General features: G+C 46.9%; 9 protein-coding genes across 9 annotated transcripts; 3 read left to right on the forward strand and 6 right to left on the reverse strand.

Annotated features, from left to right (window-relative positions):
• Nucleotides 1-260: 260 nt before the first annotated feature.
• On the reverse strand, nt 261-649 carry N7478_002313 (heat shock 9/12 family protein; the record flags this gene model as incomplete). The annotated part of the gene is made up of 3 exons (XM_056918527.1): nt 261-300; nt 366-555; nt 616-649. The coding sequence occupies 3 exons, from the start codon at nt 647-649 to the stop codon at nt 261-263; spliced, it is 264 nt and encodes an 87-aa protein (XP_056781685.1).
• A 650-nt stretch (nt 650-1299) lies between these two features.
• N7478_002314 (DNA-binding domain-containing protein) lies at nt 1300-1908 on the forward strand (the record flags this gene model as incomplete). Its single annotated transcript, XM_056918528.1, has 1 exon — nt 1300-1908. The coding sequence occupies one exon, from the start codon at nt 1300-1302 to the stop codon at nt 1906-1908; it is 609 nt and encodes a 202-aa protein (XP_056781686.1).
• Nucleotides 1909-2633: 725 nt separating this feature from the next.
• N7478_002315 (TatD family hydrolase) lies at nt 2634-3629 on the forward strand (the record flags this gene model as incomplete). The annotated part of the gene is made up of 2 exons (XM_056918529.1): nt 2634-2648; nt 2706-3629. The coding sequence occupies 2 exons, from the start codon at nt 2634-2636 to the stop codon at nt 3627-3629; spliced, it is 939 nt and encodes a 312-aa protein (XP_056781687.1).
• A 403-nt stretch (nt 3630-4032) lies between these two features.
• N7478_002316 (NYN domain-containing protein) lies at nt 4033-5700 on the reverse strand (the record flags this gene model as incomplete). Its single annotated transcript, XM_056918530.1, has 1 exon — nt 4033-5700. One exon carries the CDS (start codon nt 5698-5700, stop codon nt 4033-4035), a length of 1668 nt encoding a protein of 555 aa, XP_056781688.1.
• An 809-nt stretch (nt 5701-6509) lies between these two features.
• On the reverse strand, nt 6510-7287 carry N7478_002317 (spliceosome assembly protein PRP11; the record flags this gene model as incomplete). The annotated part of the gene is made up of 2 exons (XM_056918531.1): nt 6510-7205; nt 7276-7287. The coding sequence occupies 2 exons, from the start codon at nt 7285-7287 to the stop codon at nt 6510-6512; spliced, it is 708 nt and encodes a 235-aa protein (XP_056781689.1).
• Nucleotides 7288-7480: 193 nt separating this feature from the next.
• N7478_002318 (uncharacterized protein) lies at nt 7481-9578 on the forward strand (the record flags this gene model as incomplete). The annotated part of the gene is made up of 4 exons (XM_056918532.1): nt 7481-7649; nt 7709-8153; nt 8238-8328; nt 8385-9578. 4 exons carry the CDS (start codon nt 7481-7483, stop codon nt 9576-9578), a joined length of 1899 nt encoding a protein of 632 aa, XP_056781690.1.
• Nucleotides 9579-10238: 660 nt separating this feature from the next.
• N7478_002319 (putative C6 finger domain protein) lies at nt 10239-12867 on the reverse strand (the record flags this gene model as incomplete). The annotated part of the gene is made up of 3 exons (XM_056918533.1): nt 10239-11104; nt 11178-11565; nt 11761-12867. The coding sequence occupies 3 exons, from the start codon at nt 12865-12867 to the stop codon at nt 10239-10241; spliced, it is 2361 nt and encodes a 786-aa protein (XP_056781691.1).
• A 1572-nt stretch (nt 12868-14439) lies between these two features.
• On the reverse strand, nt 14440-15390 carry N7478_002320 (putative formin binding protein; the record flags this gene model as incomplete). Its single annotated transcript, XM_056918534.1, has 2 exons — nt 14440-15306; nt 15367-15390. 2 exons carry the CDS (start codon nt 15388-15390, stop codon nt 14440-14442), a joined length of 891 nt encoding a protein of 296 aa, XP_056781692.1.
• Nucleotides 15391-15691: 301 nt separating this feature from the next.
• Nucleotides 15692-16948, reverse strand: N7478_002321 (D-mandelate dehydrogenase-like dehydrogenase; the record flags this gene model as incomplete). Its single annotated transcript, XM_056918535.1, has 5 exons — nt 15692-15790; nt 15846-16085; nt 16150-16559; nt 16627-16841; nt 16896-16948. The coding sequence occupies 5 exons, from the start codon at nt 16946-16948 to the stop codon at nt 15692-15694; spliced, it is 1017 nt and encodes a 338-aa protein (XP_056781693.1).
• Nucleotides 16949-17556: the final 608 nt, after the last annotated feature.

A 17556-nucleotide genomic window follows, 5' to 3' on the forward strand; every position in this document is an offset into this window, starting at 1 on the left:
AGTCCAACTGTCGGACGCTGCCTATATTAGACACATCTACTAAATCAATTCAAGTTCGAGCAGTGCCTAATCATGTGGATTCAAGTCTAGGAATCTACGTATTTTGAGACGGAAAAATTCAGGATAGCAGTGATATTGCGTAGCAATTTGCATTGATTGGTATGAAACTAGAAAAGCAAATGGTATCGTCGACTCATCACTGAATCATGATAGCGGCGTGACTCTCATGACTCCGGAAAGGGTTGGTGAAAGATGGAACTCTATTTGTCCATGCCAAGGGCATTCTTGACCTTGTCACCGCTAGAGAGCAAGCAAGTCAATATATATGTGGAGATGGGGGCTACTAATATATAGAGTAGACATACATGGAGCTGGCGGCACCACCGTTGTTGTTGTCATGGGCACGCTGGGTCTTGTCGAAGGCCTCCTGGGTACCACCCTTGTCACTATCGGGCTGCACACCACGGGCGACACGGTCACCGGCATCGGTGACGGTTTCCTTAACCTTGTCCTGGGTGGACTTGGTGGAGTTAGGAGTGACCTTCTCCTGGGCCTCTGCACGAAGGTGGGGTTAGCATTGTTCTCATTGGTTGATAAGTCTGCAGGATCACATACTATCGCTGAAATCCTTGCGCATAGAGTCAGACATGATTGTAGATGTTTTAAGAATGAATTTCTTTTTGAAGGTTTGTAGATGTGTGGTTGAAGTCTGGGGAAAAGTGGACCAGAGTGAGAGAAAGAGAGGGTTTATATAGAGATCTGGTAGGGAACTATGCTGCCTACATGACGGTGAACAAACAAAATGACGTCGTCTACAAACGTTTGCCTTGAATGCTGTGGCCAAGTTTTGATGACTGATGAATGCTTGTGCCCCGGCTTAGAGTCCAGACTAAAATCAAGCTTGAATTCGTGGCTTATAGCCCGCCAATAGTCGTGGCGCATGGCTATCATTTACTCTGTCTTGCAGATGACGATGCCAGGATTTTGGTTGTTTCAACTTGTTTGGCATGTGGCGTCCACACCTACTTGGTTCTAAGGTTCAAACTTGTTGTTTGTAACGAAAGAAACAAACAAATGATGGAGATGATGAACATGACGTGGTTGACAGCTGACATAGATCAATGTTTGTCATGTTTGATTCCTGATCCGGACTAGTAAATGATGAGATAAGCGGGTCCAAAAGAGAGTATAGTCATGTGACGTTGAAGGTGAGCCAACCCCCTGGGATTCAAGGGGGGTCCTGCTAACTTGTGTTCTGCTCTAACTTACAACGTATAATTATTTCGAATCCACCCAATAATGTCCGAGGACGTCATAGTCAACGAGGAGAAGATTCGCGAAGCAGTGGAATACATCAAAAATCTCCAAGAGAAACCTGACATTTACCAAATTGCCCGAGATTACGATGTCCCAGCACACATTCTCAGAGCCCGATACCTCGGCCGCAAGACTCAACGCCGGCCACATCCAAACTCATGTGCCTTATCACAATCTCAAGAAAAGGCTTTGACGGATTGGTACCTGATGGCTATTAAATCAAACCATCGTCCTACTCCAATGATGATTACGCGATCCGCAAATAAACTACTCGAAAAGAGCACACCCGCGGGCACGGAGCCTCGAAAGGTGGGGAAAAACTGGGCCTGGAAATTCTCAAAACGTGTTGCCGACGAACACGGTCTAAACTTGGCAGATATAGCGCCTACTACTAAAGAACCTCCTGTTGGTATTGACGAGGAAGAATCACGGCCGGATCCTCACGAGGCTTTCCGAGAGAAGCTAGACCAAATGGCAGATCTTATTCAAGACCACTTTGCTCAACAAACGGAGCTTCTATCTGAGATTATGGCTGACTATGAGGTCCTTCTACAAGCTAAGAAGAAGGAGGACTCCACAGCTAGAGAATAACTTCAAGGATCGGCTTCTATGTGATCAATCGTAGATATCAGCCTGAAATCTGGCCAGCAGGAACAATGCAAATTTAAGAAGCGTCGCAGGAATCAGAGGGAGTAAACAGCCACCTCTTTGTCGTGTAAGATATTACATCTGGTCAGATGGAAAGACATGGATTGAAACGAAAGATCTTTGCCAAACCCAAAAAAATTTCTTGAAGCAAAGCTAAAAATGCACAACCTCATAGAAGAATAGGCAAACAAAGCCTTGAAGTTACTATGTACTGCATAGCTGCCCACCCTCTGAGGTCCTCATCAGAAAGCTCCAATTCAGCGATCACATTCAATTAAGTACTTTGATAATGAGTGCGTCCATAAAGGAACTCGAACGTGCTTTAAAAAGCCCAGTTGGGGCTCATCCAGAATGCCGTTCTATGCCGGATACATACTACGTACATATACCATTAAATAAACTTAAATGATCCAAAAGAAAAAAAATCCGAGCAATGGATAAGAAACCACACAGTCGAGAGACTAGCAAATTTCTTTTTTTAAGGTGATATTAACAATTTGAATAAATACCATACCATCATGGTTGAAATGCATGGCCCAATAGTCCATAGTCTGCTCCCGAGGTCTCAATTGATTTCTTCCTAGCCTTCCACCTCCAGTGCCGACTGTGGACCAACTCGTCTCCCCACAACATCCCCCGCGACGGCACACCTAACGAGCGCATCAACGATGCGTTTCTTCGATGTAAGCAAATTTTCTCCAAATCATTTCTTTCATTCCATATTAACTTATCATCAATAGGTTGCAGTGACTTTCACCGCGGATCAGTTCCGCGGTATCTACCGGGGCAAGAAATACCATGAGCCAGATTTTGCAGAGGTTCTGAATCGAGCCAAAGATTACGGATGCGAAAAGATCATGCTCACCACCATGTCTCTAACTGGAGTTGAACAAAACCTCCAGTTAGTCAGGGAGTTTCCTGAGTTATGCAAAATGACAATTGGGGTGCATCCGTATCATGCTTGCGAGATCTACGCGGATCATGATGAAGGATCTAAAGACGGCCATAATACACATCTCGAACAAATACAACAGCTAGCGAAAAGTCTCCTGGCAGAAATCTCTTCTCCATTGGCGGCCTTTGGAGAAATCGGACTTGATTATGTCTACCTGGATTGTGCAGACAAGGACACACAAAAACGCGCATTCCGAGATCAACTGGAACTGGCTACACAGCTACAACTGCCTCTATTTCTGCATGTTCGTGAGTCAACTGCGGACTTTATTTCTATACTCAAGCCCTATTTACCGAGATTACCGCGCGGCGGACTGGTACATTCCTTTGCAGGCACAAAGGATGAAATGCTTCAGTTGGTGGAACTGGGGCTTGACATCAGCGTCAACGGTATATCATTTCGAACAGATGAACAAATTGAGATGGTAAAATATATTCCATTGGATAGATTGCAACTCGAAACAGATGCTCCGTGGTGTGAGCTTTCGAGCAATGATACAAAAATAAACCAGTTCCTGGAAGCCGCGAGGCCTTTGCCCCCGAGTCGAAAACATAATAAGTTTATCTTGGGTCAGATGGTCAAAACGAGAAATGAAAGCTGTACTATTGAACGAGTTGCATTTGTTGTGGCGGGACTGAAAGGAGTGACTATGGAGGAGGTGGCTGAGGCAGCGTGGAGGAATAGTTGCCGGATGTTTTGGCAAACGTAACTGCCCAGGTGAGAATGCTATTCAACAGGGAGCACCGATTTTCGGCCGCGTCATGGCTTGGGGAAAGGGGAGCGCATGAAGATACTCAGGAGAGCTCCGAGGTTATTAATTACAAGTTCATAGAAGGATATAGAAATACCAAGAGAAGGAGAAGGGGATGGGTAATAGAGTCCCAGTCTGGAATAGATGAAATTTTATGAAATTTTCTCGTGGCATCCAGTCCAGTCCGTGTGTTGCATTAATGTAACCTCAGAATCAACAATGGAGATTCATTGTTCTTAGTTCATCCTGCTGGTTAGTAGCAGGTACAACCCTTAATGGATTTGCATTGCAGCGAATGTGCGTTGATGAGAAAGCAAGAATAAAGCAAAAAGCCAAATGTACCAAAATCATAAGTCATCATTTACTCAATGAGTTCTTCCACATAATGATCCAACTCGATCATTTGGAAACGAGGACCCCACCTGTCCCGGAATTCTTTCTTTTTGTACGCATAGCTCGTAAGTTGTGAGAAGCTAACCAGCTCGACGTTCCAGCCACGCTGCAATGCTCGCTCTACCATGCGCAAGAATCCCCCAGAATATTCGGCTTCTGCCGCATCTCCAGTCGCCAAGACGATGGTCGCAGGTTCATCAGTGTCCACCAAGCTTTCGAGCATCTTCAAGTGTAGAATTTCGTCTACACCCTGCTCAACCCAGCGTTCTTCAGAGGCTTCGGCCATTTCAGGCTTACCAAAACGATGTCCCTTACTGTGGAATTTGGAAGGACGTGGTGTATGCTTCGACTTGTGAACACGGTCCAGAATGTTTGCCTCGTAGCCCAATTTTTCAGCTTCGTCGATGGAGGGAACTCGATCCGATCCAACCAAGACTTTCTTGGTGGCCTGGCGACGTCGTTCCATGATTAAAGAAAAGTTTGCAAAAGACATGTTGAGTCGGCGAATGCGTGTAGTCGTGGGAATATTTCGAGATAGTTTAACGGCATTGTGTAATCCAACAAGGATATTAGAAATGTCCACGAAGACGTGGATGGGACGAGGCTCCACAGAAAGTTTGTAGACTTGGGGGTTTCCCAAGTGTGAACTTAGCTCGGCGTATTCGGGGAAAGTTTGTAGAAGCTTGATCGCCAAGAAGACGCGCCGCTCTACGGCGGTTTTGTGTTTAGACGGAGAAACACGTGGTGGCCCTGAAGAGTAAATAAGATCCTTAACCTTATCTGAATTTAACGATGAATCGGCATCGTCGTAGGAAGAAGGCGGCGTATCAGTGTAGTCATGACGCACATCAACTGTGCCCACTTGCGCCGGGACGAAAGTTAGGGCGCCAGGATTTCTGGGAGTGGGACGGTCAAAAACAATGTTACTTGAATCTGACTCGGCCTCCGCACTGCTTTCCGAGGACAGCATGGGTTCATTTTTCTTGGCCTGCTTAGCTTTTTTGGCGATCTGAATGGGTTTGGAGTTTGTAGGATTGAGTTTCACAACTTGTTTCTGAGTCTGAGATGAAAGGGAGGACACTATGCTGCCATCCACTTGCTTGCCGGGTCGTTTCAGGATTCTAACCGCAGATGGGGACGCACGAGTAGAAGAGCGTGTGGTGGAAGCTTTTGAGTTTTGAGGAGTGGATGGGCACGCGGTGGGGTTAAGTTTGAATGTGACTGATTTTAGGTGTTCACGAGAGGATGGGAATATTGAATTATCGCACGGACGCTTTTCAGCAACTGTCTGCTTTGAGGCGTGCGCGCATTCCGATGACTGTAATGTCTTGTCCGAAGAGTGAGCCCGAGTATCGTCTAGCTGAGTATTGTCTGAACAAGATTTCGACCACCCAAGAACATCGGAGTGTAAGATATTCCAAACGTTGTCGAATTTCCAAGCGTCAGAGCTGTCATGACTCAGGTGAGAGTTGACCGCGGTGATAGGGTCAGCTCCAGCCTGCCCCGTCGCCGCGGGGACTAACTGTTTGGACTCATCTAAATTTCTCTTCTTCGCCTGACGAGTTGGAATGTGTAACGCTTCCAGCGCCTGGACAAAGTCCCAATTCAATTCTGGGTCCAGTACTTCAGATCCCATTGACGATTAAAGGATAGTTAAATCAAGTTTGATTGGATGAAAGTCGGGTGTTTGTAGCGTGAAGCTAGAATTTGAAGGTTCGTAGGAGTTCGGAAAAATAAACGGAAGAAAAACCATGTCGTGAAACTTGGTGTTCGATCACATTGAGGAAGGTTTGAAGTGAGGTGAAGGTTGTAGGGCAGCTGTTATCTATCAGGCACGGTGGCGAGACAAGGCATCAATCGGGAGTTAAAGTGGTGCGGAGAAATGAAAATCCGAGATAAGAAACCGGGGAATCTGGAATTCTGTCCATCTTACCACACCGCTCTCAAGAGGCTCTGCTAAGGTATCTGTAAAACATGTTTCTTTATTTATCTTTCCACTTGTTTTTCCACCTATGTAGAGCTTACGGTACAGATAGCGGTGTACTAGGCGGTAAACGTTAATATAGGGTCAAGGGTTTTTTCCGATGATCGCTATCGGCAGCCATAGCCATTCTGGTGGTAGTTTGTATGGAAACTACTGAACATTGAATCTAACAAGCTATCTACTCAATTGGATGATAAGCTAATCCTAATTGTATTATTTATCAATTATTTGTACAACTATGCCTTGCGTTCTCACAAGTACCCATACAAAGCTAAGAATATCACTTAAAAAAGAGTTGCAGGTCACGAAGCCATTGGATATCATTTCAAGTATGCCATCGCTTGAGATTGTAGTGTACAAAGATAAAAGAAAATTTCCCGGAAACGCCTAGCTCCAGCCCTTGCCATGTAAACCTTTCTCTTTGTGTATCGCAGGATGAATTGAGAAGGTGGGGAAAAGAATCATATCCGCATGGGCGCCAAACCTGGGACACCAGTAAAGCGCTCCTCTCGTTCAGTCTTGAACATGATCTGCACCCAGAATTCCTTGCTATCCTCGTCAAACCAAGTCCAATAACGGCCCTCGCGACGGTCAACTTCCTTTGCCTGGAGCTTGAATCCGCAAGTCTGGTACGGTTCCGCAGCAATAACAAGGTATTGGAAGTTCTTATCGGGATCCTCAACCTTCTGTTCGAAAGCAGACATAAAGCGTACCCTTGGGGAAACACCGGGTGTAATCTCCTGATACTGCAACTGGAACAGTAAACCCGTTTGGCGAGTCAAAGGGTCACGGACTTTTGTGATCTTATAACCGGGTCGTCCAATCTTGATAGTCTGTTTCTTCACCTGCACTCCCATAGCACCAGGAAGAGATGATGGATCCTGGTTCTTGCCCTCACGCTGTTCGCGCGCAGCACGTCGGGCGAGGTTGGTCTGATGCTTTTTGCCCTGGGTGTGGGCAAGATATGAGCCGTCATTTTGGTGGACTGTCAAACAAAGTCGGCACTCAAAGCTTCCGACGTGGTTTTTGAAGAAATAAGGGTCCTTTTCCAGGTCGATCGATTCGAGGGCGAGTTTGCGCAGACGCTCACGACGATCCGCGTTGGTTGCGGAGCGGTCGGCGACACCACCGCCACCGAATTTGGAACCAGCTCGATTCTAAAAGCCGTTAGTATAAGATTCGAGGATGTGACATATAGCTGGAGCTGAAGTGCATGAACTTGCATACCTGGTAATCCATTGTGATGTAGTTGTTGAGGGACGTTGAAGAGACGAATCTGCGCGCTTTGAGATAGCGGGAACGGTGGGCAGAACCGCCTTTATTTGAATTATGTAATCACGTATATCTCCCCAAGACACAAGGTCGCTTGGGAACGTTTACTTGATGGGTTTTCTTCTTCTTTAATTGAAGCAGAGATCAACCATCTTCCGTGATGAGTGCCGCCGAGGTTGGTCAGCGGCGGTCTTTTGACGGCCAGCTATGCACGGTACGGTATGTGGGCGGCGTTGAAGGCACCACGGGCGACTGGCTTGGTGTTGAATGGGACGACCCATTTCGAGGCAAGCATGCAGGCGAACATAAGGGAGTGCGATATTTTACATGTGAGATTGGCGTATCTTGTGAAAAAATCATAGAAAGTGCTGCCATTGACACCCTACAGGCAAGAATAAGCATCCTACAGCGGGGTCTTTTGTTCGCCCCTCCAGGCCATCAGAACCACCAAGAAGTTTCCTAGAAGCTCTGCATGAGAAGTATGCCTCGGAAGTCCAGCAGCAAAACACCCAAGCTACTTCCACTTCAACTGCCAGTCCGAAGGCTATTGAAATCAGTGGTAAAGTTGTTGAGGAAGTTGGCTTCGACAAGATTCGCAAACAGCTTGCAGAGCTAGAAGAGCTACGAATTGTGCTGCTAGATGGGCTACGTATTTCCGGCGTCTTGCCCTCTTACGAACAGCCCGAGACATCTGTTAAGGAGGCAGCCCCGAAGATCGCAGCAACCTGTCCCAAGATTATCGAACTAGACCTCAGCCGCAGTCTCTTGAGTTCTTGGCGCGATGTACGGGATATTTGCGATCAGCTGAAGCAGTTGAAAAGGTTGCGTGTGAAGTGAGTCCTTGCTCTAAAATACTATTAACTCCAGTTCTTGATAAACTGCGCCGCTTTGTTCAGATGTACTGACTTCGATAATAGTGGAAATCGATTCCAGCCGCTAGAAGACGGCTTGGTGTTCAATGAAATCAATGAATTGCAACTAGAAGCGACTCTTCTCACCTGGGAGGAAGTATGTGTCTCCAATTTGAATTATGCAAATCAATAGAAGCTAACGTCCTTCCCCAGATTGCCGAAGTGGTGTCTAGATTCCCAGCACTCACAAACCTCACAGCGTCCGCCAACCAACTGACAACCACACCATGTTCACTCCCGAACTCCATAAGCTTTCTAAATCTCGAAAACAACGAGATAACATCAATATCAGCAATTCGCAAAATAGCCAGCCTACCCAATCTAAACCACTTATCATTGCGAGGAAATAACCTCAGCACTATAATCGATGGCTCCAGCGATACAATCCACGACTTCCAATTTCCCCGAACCCTCCATTCTCTCGATCTTTCTCGCAACAACATCACATCCTGGACAGTCTTGAATCACATAGCAGCACTCTTCCCAGGTCTAACAACCCTCCGCATATCAGGAAATTCACTTTATGATCAACCCCCTCTCGCCCCATCAATCGCAGCAGCAACAGCCAGCATGAGCGCCTCTAAACCAATGACAGTCGACGAGTCGTTCATGCTCACTTTAGCTCGATTCCCTTCTACCCTCTGCACGCTGAATTACAGCACCATATCGCTACAGGACCGCTCTAACGCAGAAATGTACTATCTGTCCTTGATTGGCAAGGAGCTGTCTGCCACCTCTGAAGAAGAAGAAAGCTCTATCCTCGCTACTCACCCACGATATGCAGACCTATGTGCTCTGTACGGCGAACCAAGAATAACGAGAGCAGTTGAGTCCGACGGCTCAGGTCACAGAGCTATTCATCCACGCTCTGTCGCCGCACGACTAGTAAAGTTGGCTTTCCATTTAAGTCAAGCCCAATCTTCATCGACGAGTAATGCTGGTTTAGAACCTGAGATCTCGGTGAAAGAGGTCCCAACATCATTCAACACATATCAAGTTAAAGCACTTGTCTCACGGCTCTTTGCACTCCCTGCATACGGATTTAAACTAGTTTGGGAGACTGATGAATGGGATCCAGTTGCTAGAGCAGCTGTTGAAGAGGAAGATTGGGCAGAAGATAGCGAGGATGAGATGGCTCAGCAGCACGTTGTTGAATCTTCTACAGAAGACAATTCGAGTCGTTTTGTGCGGCGGGAAATCGAACTTGTGGATTCGACGAGGGATATAGGATACTTGTTTCAGGGAGAAACGGGTGAGATGAAGATTAGGGTGAATGTTTTTGGACCAGAGAGCTCATCGGCAAATATTTCGTTGCCCAGTGCTGCTCCAGTGTCGGTGGTATCTTAAGCTAGAGGCTTTCACATACCTACTTTCGAGGACCACTATCTCTGCCCACGAATATCATGGTAGTTCCCAGGCATTCTACGACTAAATATTTGACGCTTAAAGAAGTATGAACAGATATCACTGGTAATCCTTTAGCACCTCCCACACTTACTACGCCTCTTCTAATTCAAGATGGCGATTGAAAACCAGGATATATAAACGTAAGCAACGATAAAAGAGTAATAGGGTCTATTTGTATTGAAAATGTTAACTATTGACTGATAGGCGTAAATCATCCAACTGAAGGTTGGTAGACACAGGGTATGGAAACGCCCGCATAATTCAAGAAGCGAGATGTGCACAGGAAACATAAAACTTCGTCCGGGGAGTAAAGAAGGCCACAAACAAACGCCATGTTGCTTCACTCGCTCGCTGCCCGTCTCCCAAACCCAAACAGAAGCAAAGAAAAAAATAAAATGGAAGTAAGAAGACGAAAAATCAGATCAAATCAAACACCCATGAAAATCGTTGCAAACGCCTGAGCCATGATGCTTTTTTAAAAATATTGAGTACAGATAACGGTGATTGCGAATATCCAAAGCGCACAATTTCCCATCCACGTAGCAATGGATGGTATTTGTAGGCTTAATATCGAAGTCCATTGGGACTAAAACAGGTCGCTTACTCGCGGGCGACCCACCAAGAGCGAACTGCCATACAACAGATACGCTTGTAGATCTGAGTAGTACCTTTTCCCTCGGCTTCTTCTTCGATGAATTTTTGTGCGACGAAAAGCTTAGTGCTGGACTCCTTCTCGTTGGTAGTGCCAACTTTGGGCAAGCTATTAGGGAAATCGCTCCAACGCGCTCCCAGATGCCTTGCAATTGCGATAGAATAAATAATATCGCGGTTTTCGTGTGTATCAAGTAATTGTCGACAACGAGTAAGCGTATCATCAATTTGCTTGGCGGAACTGGCTTCGTTATCGTGGAGTGTGAGAAATTCACCAAGTTCGCCCCAGAAATCCAATTGCCGTTCCACGAATTGATCAGGCTGATTAGGTGGAGTAGCGGCTTCCATCCTGAGTTTTCGGGACAAGGAATTTTGGTCCAGGTGGTTCCAGCTCAGAAGAGCTTCCATCGCGGTCAAACGAGCGCTGGCAGCAAGCAAGTTCCAGTCTTGTCCATACTGACCATTCTCTGAATTTGGTACCTGACGGCACAGCAGCATACTTCTCCAAATAATTGAGGCCTCGAAGCTCTCCAAGCGGGCGAGGGTGTTTCCATCAGAAAGATTCCAATCGTTGAACGCATTGATCAATGCAGAATAATCGGCCATCAGCTGGTTGTCTGCCATAAGAACTTGTAACGCCTTCTCTGAGTACCACCGAACTTCCAAGAGTTTGTCGATGGCGGGTGCATAAGTAGCGAGGAATACAGCTTGGATTTCTTCGAGGCGGCCTGGAGGGAGGTTTCCGGCAGGATGTGGTGGAGGTGGGGCAATACCTCGTAAAGCGAGCAAGTCATTGACATGGAGATTTTTCGCAGCTGCAAGTAACGTTTGTTAGCGCTCGTGGAACTCGGCGGATTGAAGGTGGAAATATTGACGTGGGTGGCATACCTCTGTAAGTAGGCTCAGAGATCTGAGGCCCTGTCTCGTGGGCGACTTGCATTGTGTTTGGTGTTTGAGTATTACTCAAGGCAGTTGACGCGTCAAACGAAGCTCTGTGATCGGTTTGGTGGTCTGTCGAGGTGCTGGGCGACTCAGACTGAAGAGATGGCGCAAAGGGTTGGGAGGAAGCGGGCATATACCCAGGAGGAGCGGAAGGATACGAAGGTGTAGATGAGGCAGGAGGGCCTTGAGGGTTCACAACCAGAGACGGGGGTGGGTTTGGAGCAGGTTGGATGGCCGATGGGGCTGATGCGGTAGGCCGAAAAACGGGATCGTACCCTAAACACTCGCGCTTGCTTTTCACACAATTTCGACACACCGGATGTCCTTCGTCGCACTGTGAAAAAATGTTAGGTCATTGGTTAAAAAAAAAAGACGTGCCAAAAATAAGCAATGATATCGTGGGTGAAAGCGGATGAAGCGAGATAAACGATGGCGGGGTCTCTGCGGGCACAAGCGAGGTCCGCGCCCCGCGGAAGTATCAAATCTTGAATCTCAACATAACAACATGAGAACAACAATAATGACATACCTTGATTCTGCGCTTTCGACAAGTTAGACAGCCTGTTTTTGTACGGCGCTTCACTTCTTTCTTATGTCGTGCACTGGAGAGCATTTTATTTGGATCTCCCTGAAGTCCGTATCGCATTTGCCCATTGGCATTCATACCACCTTGGGAAGAATTGGAGGAGTAACCACCCATATACTGGCCCATTGAGGACATCGGAGGCATAGGCGATCCGATAGGTGCCTGTGGCATTTGGCCCGGCTGTCCTTGGCCATTATTGTTCGAATTCGCATTCACTGTCGAGAAACCGGAATTGTGGTACATATCGGGGCTCTGCTGCTGGTAGTTCTGCTGAGGCTGCGCTTGGAACTGGTGCTGGGATGAAGCCTGTGAAGGTGGATTATGTCCTTCGGACTGATGCGACGGAGCAGAATTATGTGCATATTGGTAAGTGCCGTTGGACGTCGTATCGTAAGGTGTCGACCCGTTCATAGATCCAGGCCCACTGTGTCCAGGCTCTACAGATCCCGAGTGAGAGTCGTGCGTGCCGAAATGACTGTCGTCGAACGGATGATCATCGTACATTGTAGGAATGTCAGTGCCAATCGCCGGCAAAGCCGAGTCAAACGTAGGTAAAGTTGTATCAATTGCTGGAAGCGAGTAATCTTCAGCCGATGTAGAGCCCACCGAGGGTAGTGCTGAATCGAACGACGTGAGACCGGCATCCATTAATGACTGCGATGTGTCCATCGGGGGCAGAGAGTGCTCGGGTGGGAACGTGGAATCAATCGAAGGAGTCGTGGTATTCGGAATTGGCGCAGCTTCAGTGTTTTCCGCTTGCGAGAATGGTATGCTCGACAGTTCATGTTGCTCCGTAGTCTCATGTATTGTTTGGGTCTGAGGCTCGGGCTGGGGATGGGACTGGGGATGGGACTGGAAGTCAGGTTGGGGTTCGGGCTGCGGCGCGCTGACTGAGGAGGATGTAGGATCTGATTCTTGCAATTGTGGCGGGGGTTGTTCTGTTTGTTGCGGCGGTTGTTCAGTCGAAGCCGGCGGCTGAGCCACTGGTGATTTTAGCCCAGCGGGCAGATTGGCCGTATCGTCCGGCCTGGGGTCTATCGGCTCCGCCATTTTTGCTATGGCTTTCCGACCAATGCTATACTTTCAATCACTGTGGCGTATGTTCAATATCGGGTAAATAAATAGTTGCGTTATCGGCAGGCGAAACCGATTTTAAGGTCAAAGGTTGTGGAGCTTGTCGAGCAAAGGCAACACACCAGATCGATTGGGGTCGGGATAATAAATCATTTATTCCCTTGCTCTGGAACGATCGTGAAAAGTTAGCCAAAATAGCCTTTTCACCTCTGTTTGACCCATAAGAAGAGGGGCAATTGACGAGACAACCGCAGCCAAGGTTTGAGAACGCAGCAGCATATAGACATATAAAAAACGCAGAGACACAAGCCGCAAGACGTGCGAGTTGAAACAGTCCAGCAAGTAGAGGTCCAAGATGCGAGCAAATCCAATCAAATAAGGGAATAGGATATATCCCACGCGCAATATGAGGCCACAAAGTCTGTATGTTCCCCCATAACTTAGCAGACTTCAAGATCTTGCCGCCGAGAATTTTGCCAGCCGATCGGGGTTCATTTGTCGCATTGGCCTTTGCAGGCCTTGAATCCAAAACTTCTCCCCGCCCACGAAGTAGATAATGGTTGGAGTCCGTGATCACGGATCAAGTATTGAGACAGTCGACAGTTTTTGCAATGGGACTCGTCACGATTTGAGCATGCTGGGGAGAAGGTGGTCCGAAGACCTGCGCAGGTTGGAGCAGGATGCGACGCGGGAGGACAAGGCCGTCTGGTGTTGGGGAAGTCGCGATTGATCTAGATCGACTAAACTCACCAGATAAAATTATTAAAACTCAGTGTGAGGTTATTATATGCACAGGTGGGGGAGACCGTGCGAGTCTGCGGGTTGCGGTGGCCGTGAGGAAGAGATGCGCGAAGTTGGAGAGATCCAAAGGAGCTTTCTTTTCCGGCGATCCAAGTCTCCGCTCCAGAAAAAAAAATCATAAAAAGTGGCAACTGTATACAACACCACTATTCTACGAAGAGGAGATCGGAATGTTTTTATCTCAATAAGTATACTGGAGACAAGTTGTCTCAGATTTTCATATTTGCTTTTATTGGCTCCAGAGAATTCATACCTGGTCACTGTGTATACCTCTAGGCACTAAAATTTAGCATCTATTAACTGCGGCTGTATAGTCTTGACGGGGTTTTGCCTAAGATCTATGAACAACGATTACATTGTGTTCATTATAAACCAGCTAGTTGAATGTGTAATACCCCACCAAGGAAGCAACCAGGTTTCGGGGGATTTCTCAGTCTTGCCTTGCATGACCAGTCGATTCGGGTCGTTTCAAAGTGCGGTGCTTAGAGTGCATGTACCGAATGTCCTTGCTAGGTGCAAAATGCCCATACGCTTTTGAAGTTTCTGATAAGAAGATGACCATCTTGACATCAGTGCGATGCAAGGCAACATGTAACTGCACCGGCGGTGCTTCCTTCAACACACAGTATGGATTTTTCTGCACCAGTAGCCGATCGATGCTGTTTCAGGCAGGGAGTAGGGAATGCGGGCGCAGAATAAGGTCATAAGATTCATGCTCGTCATAGAATTGTGTCGTCGCGTTAATGATCACTTCCTAATGACCTTGGGCTTGCGCTTCTTGAAAACAACACCAGGGGCTTCTTCGCTTTCGGGATCATCGTTGGCGAGCGGAATACTAGAGAGATCCAGTTCCTCCGTCTTGGCCGTAGTCGATTGATCCCCCTCCGAAGCCGTGGCTACAGTAGGTTTGGTATTGGCATCACCAGTTGTATCCTCCTGTTTGGGGGGCAGTTCAAACTCCGATTTCACCTCCCCAGAGTCCACTGTCGGTGTATCCATTTTCACCTTCTTCAAATCCTTCGTAGACGCAAGTAAAGCATCCAGATCTTCATCGACATCATCCTGTGCACCAGGGTATATCTTCATCCTTGATCCCCACCCTTTGCTAACATATTGCTCTGGAATCGCCTCGCCCTCTTCATCCTCGTCGCCATCAAGCTTGCGCTTGCGCACACCAACCGATTTGGCAGCCGCTGCTGCCTCCGGATCCAGGCTGGACTCAGAAAGCGTCTGCCATTGTCCTGCTAATGACAGATCTCCACGGTATTCGTCGGGAATGGCGATTCCCATTTCAGCAAGCTGCGCCATCTGTTTCTTCCTCTCCTCCACACCGACGGGTCTTTCTGCCGGGGCAGCGGTACGTTTCGCGGCTGGCGCAGATGAGGCAGCTTTGGTGTCCTTCGAATCGGAGGCCCCGCCCGAAACGGCCTGTCGCAAACGCTCTACCTCGCTTTTGGCGCGTTGTGAGTCTCGTTGTTGAATTTCATTGTTTTTGTGGATGTCACGCAGAAAGCGCTTCAGGCTGCCTTGGTGTTTGGGGCTTGCTTCATGTTGAGTCTTTTCGAAGGGTGTGTCGCGAATGAAGATCTTGCATTGTTTGCACCAGTAACGTGGCTATGGAGAGAACTGTTAATCTGAGAACATTGTTTTCATATGAAAAGATGATTTACTTACTGTTGATTTCCAATGTTCGGCCATGATGGTGTGTTGTTGAAGTTGAAGTTGTTGGCGCAGAATCTCGATCCCGCAATCGGCCTAGTCCCAATGCAGCAATCCCATGCTTCACTATATCAAAGTCCACGAGGGTCTTCGAGTTGTATATGCAACTAGTTTGTTGTGCCACTTTTGTAGATACTGTATACGAATTGCACCTAGAAGTACTTCAAAGCTTATGTTTATTTATTTCATTCAGATAATGAGAATCCAGCCTCGTTCCACCCTCTATACAGAGTCTATGTACAGTATACAAAGCTACTAGTAGTAGGTTATATGTCCAAATCTACAGGTCAACCTGCTCTGCGACCGGGCTCTTAAGCTTACCCTTCTCAATGCCAGAGCGGATATTCTCAATAGCCCATTCTTCCATCGCAGTCAAAGTCTAACAAGAAATTAGCAATCTGATTTCCACATCTACTAACCGACCGCAAACTAACCTCAATAGTCCAAGTACCCATGTGAGGCACTAAGATGACATTCTGATTGCTGACAAGACCAGGATGAATCTTGGGCTCTTCTTCAAAAACGTCCAGACCAGAAGAGAACACTTTACCGCTGTCAAGAGCCTCAACAAGTGCAGCTTCGTCCATAACAGCTCCACGAGCAGTATTGACTACAACCACACCATCTTTCATTTTGGCAAACTCAGCTTTGCTGATAATGTGTCGAGTGTTTTTCTGAGTGAAGAATCAGTATAAAAAAATCATCTTAGTATCACCACAGAGCATATTTGAGACTCACATTCAACGGCAAATTCAAGCTGATCACATCACTAGTCGAGAGCAACTCGTCAAAAGTCACATATTGTGCTCCTCCGGAAAGCTCTTCGCTCAATTGACGGCGATTATGGTAAATTACCTTCATGCCAAAAGCCTCGGCCTTCTTCTTCAAGTTCCGTCCAATGCCGCCCATTCCCAGAATTCCCAGAACCTTGCCTTGAGGATCATGACCAAGAGGAGGGGATGGTGAGCCGCGCCATTTGCCTTCACGCAGAGCAGTCATTCCAGTGTTGAAATTGCGCAATGCACCAATGATTAGGAACATGTTCACATCAGCGGTAGCATCATCCACAGCGGTGGGAACATTAGAAACGCGGATAATAGGGTTGCGTGCACTGCATGCATGGACATCAATTTGGTCGTACCCAGCTCCTATGTCATGGAATATTAGCAATTCTTCGATATCCCGTCTCTAATAATAATAATCTTCAGGCCATACCACAATGCGCAAGATACTTCAAAGAGCTAGGAAGCGCGTTCACAAGCTCCTCGTCAAATAGTCCAGTAATCTCTGCTGAAGGGAAAGTACGGTAGATAGCAGTGATACCATCATATTTTCCATCACGACATTGCTGGAGGAATTCAGCTCGGTGAGTTGCTGTGCAGTGAACCAGCTCTCCAAGCTCACTCAGTGCCTCCCAACTCTTGTGTGCACTGGGAAGTGGTAGTTAGTATAGACCCTTGTCTAGTTATAAAACACGGACTTACTGATAAATCTTCCCCAGAAGTAGAATCTTGGTACCAGCGTCGACAGAGGCCATGATGGTTATGTAGTGATTTAGACTATGAATGACTCAATTAGTTTGCTATTCAACAAAATCGATATCCCCTAATGCATTCGTAGAGTGAAACTCGTCAAGCCTCAATATAATTGGCCCGAGATGATAGGCAACCAATCACCAATTGCATGATTTGAGGCTCATAAACGAGGACATTCCAGTACATTAAGAAGCCACTTTAATAATTGATTCAATGCGGAACTTGCCTAGGATAAAAAAGAGGGGCTGAGCGACAATTTCGAGCTGTGTTGGAAAGAAAGGCAGAAGTTTCAAGCCAACTATAAAAAAGAAAGAATAAAGCGATAGGCGATGTCAAGAGAAGGCGCAATGGAAGATATAACTCTGAATAGAGTTATTAGAAATACGAACGTTTACCGAGACCCGTTGCAGGAAACAAAACGACCCCACGCAGATCTTTATCTCGGGCAGTTCGCCGAATGAGTGGGGAGCACGCCACTTAGTGTTAGTATTATCTTCCGGCCGATAGATCTATGGATTTATTAATCATAAAAACCACAAGGCGAGATTTAAGGTTATCACTCGTAATGGAGTTCAGGTATTTCAAGATTTATAGCATCGGGAAGGTTATT

This window comes from Penicillium angulare, assembly GCF_028827245.1.
Source record: "Penicillium angulare strain IBT 27051 chromosome Unknown utg000003l_segment0_segment0, whole genome shotgun sequence".
In the NCBI taxonomy this organism is placed as follows: domain Eukaryota; kingdom Fungi; phylum Ascomycota; class Eurotiomycetes; order Eurotiales; family Aspergillaceae; genus Penicillium; species Penicillium angulare.